This window comes from Sinocyclocheilus anshuiensis, unplaced genomic scaffold, assembly GCF_001515605.1.
Source record: "Sinocyclocheilus anshuiensis isolate Anshui unplaced genomic scaffold, SAMN03320099.WGS_v1.1 scaffold542, whole genome shotgun sequence".
Classification (NCBI taxonomy): domain Eukaryota; kingdom Metazoa; phylum Chordata; class Actinopteri; order Cypriniformes; family Cyprinidae; genus Sinocyclocheilus; species Sinocyclocheilus anshuiensis.
The window spans coordinates 1,879,055-1,883,794 of record NW_015547685.1 but is presented as its reverse complement, the minus strand read 5'-3'; the positions used below and the strand labels follow the sequence as shown (position 1 = coordinate 1,883,794).

General features: G+C 35.5%; 1 protein-coding gene across 1 annotated transcript in view; it reads left to right on the top strand.

Annotated features, from left to right (window-relative positions):
• The window catches only part of LOC107703265 (endoplasmic reticulum aminopeptidase 2-like), a 12,165-nt gene extending 9,616 nt beyond the window's left edge, over nucleotides 1-2,549 (top strand). Inside the window, exons 17-19 of the mRNA XM_016505822.1 lie at nucleotides 1,729-1,869; nucleotides 1,978-2,059; nucleotides 2,148-2,549. Of these exons, the coding sequence (XP_016361308.1) occupies nucleotides 1,729-1,869; nucleotides 1,978-2,059; nucleotides 2,148-2,294 (370 nt within the window). The 3' untranslated portion in view covers nucleotides 2,295-2,549. The remainder of the gene's footprint in view (nucleotides 1-1,728; nucleotides 1,870-1,977; nucleotides 2,060-2,147) is intronic.
• Nucleotides 2,550-4,740: the final 2,191 nt, after the last annotated feature.

The window sequence follows — 4,740 nt, the reverse complement described above, 5'->3', positions numbered from 1 at the left end:
TCATCATTTGTGTTCTACTGAAGAAACAGTCACCTACATCTTGGATGGCCTGGGGGTAAGCAGATAAACATCTAATTTTCATTTTTGGGTGAGCTATCCCTTTAAGTGAACATAAACAGGTGGGTGAACACTGGATATGTGTCAATATCAGATAGATATCCGATAAGCGAAAACGCATGAAAGGACCAGGTGTAAATAGGCCCTATAATTACAATCCGTGTCGGCAAACTTCGACAGTTGGTTGAACCGGCTCATTTGGTTCTTTTTGAGTTGGATGTGCTACTTCGGCTGTGCGTCCTGTGTCATCAACCCAGAACTAAAGTTCGATTCAGTTCGATTTGTGAACCGGCTCAACCGGTTACTTCCTGAGAACCGGCTCAAAAGAACGATTCGTTCAAGAACCGAACATCACTAATCACAATTCGTTATCAATTATCTTGCAGTTAACTTGAGCTAAATGACACCCCAGAAGCGCTCTCTCGGCCGCGCGCACGCGATCCCACTTCTATAAAACAGTGCGCGCGATCAGTTCACCTTGTGCCTGAATTGTCAAGTTGAGCTGTCAAATGCACACACAGTTGTCAATATGTTCATCGTGTGAAGTATCTCACTTAAAAAAAAAAAAAAAAGTTAAATAAAAGTATACATGTTAAACAAACTGTATTTGAAAAACGAGGGCATTTAATCTGTATCTCCATCTTATTTGTCTTAGGGTTTGTAATTTGCTTCTTTGTTATTTTATATATATATATAGAGAGAGAGAGAGAGAGAGTGTAAAATAAGTAAGAATTAATGTATTGAATTTATACAGTGAAGACTATTCAGTCTATTTGTACATTTACTTTATACAATATAATATTTCTTATTCAGTGCTTTTAGTTTTTCAAATACGCCGATTTCTTATGTATCGTTGTTCTGTTGTAATTTGTGACTGTTTACTTGTTTTCAGTAAGCTTGTTTTTACTTAGGCTAGTATTATTTTTTGTGATGTTGAAATTGGTAACAAGAATTATGACATTTCAGTGCATCAAATCAATTTTGATATAAGATAAAAATCCTATTTAAAGCTATACATATATATAGATATAGAGAGAGAGAGAGAGAGAGAGAGAGAGAGAGAGAGAGAGAGAGAGAGTGAGTGAAATAAAACTTCTTATATCCTGGTCATATCCCCACCCCTTGCCCACCCGTCCCGTATTCCACCATGAGAAATCTGGTCACCCTATAATGTTACAATGTTAGATTTCTATAATATTTTATTAACAATGTTAACAATATTTTTTTAAATGCTGTTCTTTTGAACTTTATTAAAAAATCATGACAAAAATATTAAAAGGCACAACTGATAATAATAAGAATATTAATAATATTAGAATGATTTCTGAAGGATCACAAGTAATGGCTGCTGAAAATTCAGCTTTGAAATCAGGAATAAATTGTAATAATATTTCAAATTGTAATGATATTTCACAATATTACTGTTTTACTGTAATTTTGATCAAATAAATGCAGCCTCTGTGAGCATAAGAGACTTATTTCAAGAACTTCATAAAATCCTATTGTTATATGTAAAATACACAGATAGAAAATGAAATGCAGAATTGCTAAATAAATGCAATGCTTGATTTCGGGCTTTATTTACTGGGGGTTGGAACACATGAATGCAAATGTAAATCTTAATGAGGTTAACATTATGCAATGCCTTGTATGTCTCCATCTTTCCTGTAGATTATTACATCTTGGAATGGATGGAACTCTAATAAAAACACAAAATTTACCCAGTCTCATATATATGGTTGCCAGAAATCCAGTGGGTCATTTTCTAGCATGGGATTTTGTGAAGAAACATTGGAATGAACTAGTAGAAAAGTAGGTGCAATCCGTTGCTTTTTATTTATGTTAGAAAGGTGTAATATAACATTAGCTGTGATATGTTTATTACCGTGAATATAACATGCTTATGTCTCATTATCAAAGGTTTCCGCTGGGATCTTTTGGAATCAGAAATATAATTGTTGGCACTGTGACTCAGTTCTCATCCACAGAGGAGTTGAGAGAGGTGGGTTGTTCATTTGTTGTTTAGAGGGAATGATCATCTGTTTTGATGGTTCATTTACAGCATTGCTTTTTGTTCTTTTTGTGTTAAGGTTGAGGATTTCTTCAAGTCCATCACAGAGCAGGTATCTGAGCTGCGTGTCATACAGGTGGCCACAGAAAATGTGGAGAAGAACATTATGTGGCTCTCGAGGAATCTAGAGACCATGAGGACTTGGTTACAGCAAAGACTCAACTAAAATATAAAAAGAAGACCAACATTTCAGCCAAGCATTATACTAGTTTTTACTAGTATAATGGTTTTTGGTTTATTTATCAGGATCAGCTCCGAAACTCCATTTGACTTTTCAAGTTTTCTACTGTTGGTATTTTTTTAGATAGTGTTTTAATTATTTTGGGTAACAGCTCATATACTGTAATGCATGATGTGTTTGCTTTCTTGGTTTACTTAGATAAAGAGGTTTATAAACAGCTATGCCGTTTCAAACCTCTAATTGCTTTGTCTTGGTGTTTTTCTTTGCCTCTGATTGGTCTCTTGACAGCTGTACCACATTTTCTAACTAATGTTGATAGGACTCTGACTATTAATTGGTGGCACAAAATCATACTTGAAGATGCTGAACATTAATGAACTAACTAAATAAGGTTTGGATAAAAATAAATAAAATGTTTTGTACAAGGGAGGATGCAACTGAGTCTAGCCTAAAAACAAAAATGTGTCTTATGAAACATGACAATGACAGAAAATGGATTAAAATGTAGTATAAACGTGAAATTTGAACTTTTGTTAAAAGGACATTACTTTTAGTTTTCATTTACAGATATCACATTTTGGACATTTATCACCTTGACCTTCACTTTGTTCACTTTGTTACTGCAAAGTATCAACAAGAATGATTAGATAAAATATATAAACTACTGAGTAATTTGGAACCGATTCAAAACAGTTTAGCATTATTCACATACCCGCAGAACATGCATCGCTAAGCTTCATTAGGTTTAATTCAGATTCACCTTTCTTTGTGTCATGCTCAAAAGACTGTTTAACATTGGTTAAATATCACAAGTTATATGCAGACATTAATAGACCGAAAAGAAATTCATCATAAACCACTATCTTTCCCTTGCTAAAGAGGGTATGGTGATGATCATGTGTATGCCTGCTTAACCATATTTTGGGGACAAATTTGTAGCCAGAACTGAGCTAAGGGATGTCTCCATTTAGAAAGCTAAAGGGATAGTTTACGTTCAGTTGCTGGTCCCCATTGACTTCCATAGTATGGAGAAAAAACACACAAGTCAATGGGGACCAGCACCTGAAGGTGAACTATCCCTTAAGTAGGTCTAAACGTGTGTTAGACTTCTACTGTCGCTAGAGGCAGTATTGCTTTGCTTCAGTTCACAATTCACTCAAGCGCTCAAGAGTATTTAGATATTTTTCATCGAATTACATTTTCTATTTCATTCCCAGAGTACTTCAACTTAGAAAAAGAGCTGTATGCCTGAATTATATCAACTGCATTAAGCCAGCGCTCAGTGGTAAATTGTAAAAAAAATAATTAATATTAAATAAAACGTGTAGCAAACAAAGATGTCCAAACTACATGTAATTATTTTGATACATATTTATTAATCTGGTGATATGGTGGTTTATCCGTCCGGTATTGTAGCTCCTACTTTTTTCTACTACTACTGTTTCCACTATAGTCTTCTAAAATAAACAGTAAACCGCTGTTCTTAAGAGTACAGTGACCTGACTTTTTATAACGGTTCCACTGGTGCCCAAATGTGCTGCACACTGCAAGCTCTTGAGAATACACCAGCCTATTGTAGTGTGTTTTCACAGAGTCAAATTGTTTGCATGTGATTGTCCAAATGGCTGAACAGTGACGCTATTACAGTTTTTCTTGTTGAGCATGTCAGTCAGTCTTAGCGCATGGAATCGGCAAATCATTTAAATCGGCAGGAATATGGAGCTATTGGTATGCATTAATCTTTTTATGACCTCTTGATTGTTTTTCATATATATTTAGATTTGGTGCTATTTTAATCCGTTTTTTAATCAGAACTTTGTACATTTTTTATTCAAAGATCTACATGTGTCTGTGTGATTGTATATGCGATGTTGTCTTTAATGATAAAATAATCAATATGCCAGGCATGCAGCAAGTTCAGTTGCTGTATTTCTCTGGGAGGGCAGAGGCAGCGGCGTCTTAAAGGGACAGTTCACCTAAAATGGAAATTCTGTCATTATTTACGCGTTCCAAACCCGTTTCAGTTTCTGTCTTCTGTGAAACGCAAAAGGAGTTATTAGACTGAATGTTTGGAAACCAGAATCAGAAGAATCAGAAAGAAATGTATTGCCAAGACTTTCTCTGGTGAAACTTCCAGTCCACAGATGATAGATGCGATATTTAACACGCATCTTGTCAGTAAAGCCATTCTGTAATCAGCGGTAAATCTCCATCACCTGCGGGCTTTCACATTGAGCAGCATTTACTACACAGAGCCGTTGTTCACCGACAAGCTGCGCAAAACATGCGCAAAATATGATCGTGGTTTTGCGCAGCTTGTCAGTGAACAACGGCTCTGTGTAGTTAATGGTGCTCCATGTGAAAACACGCACGTGATGGAGATTTACTGCTGATTACAGAACCGGCTTTACTGACAAGATGCGCATTAAAT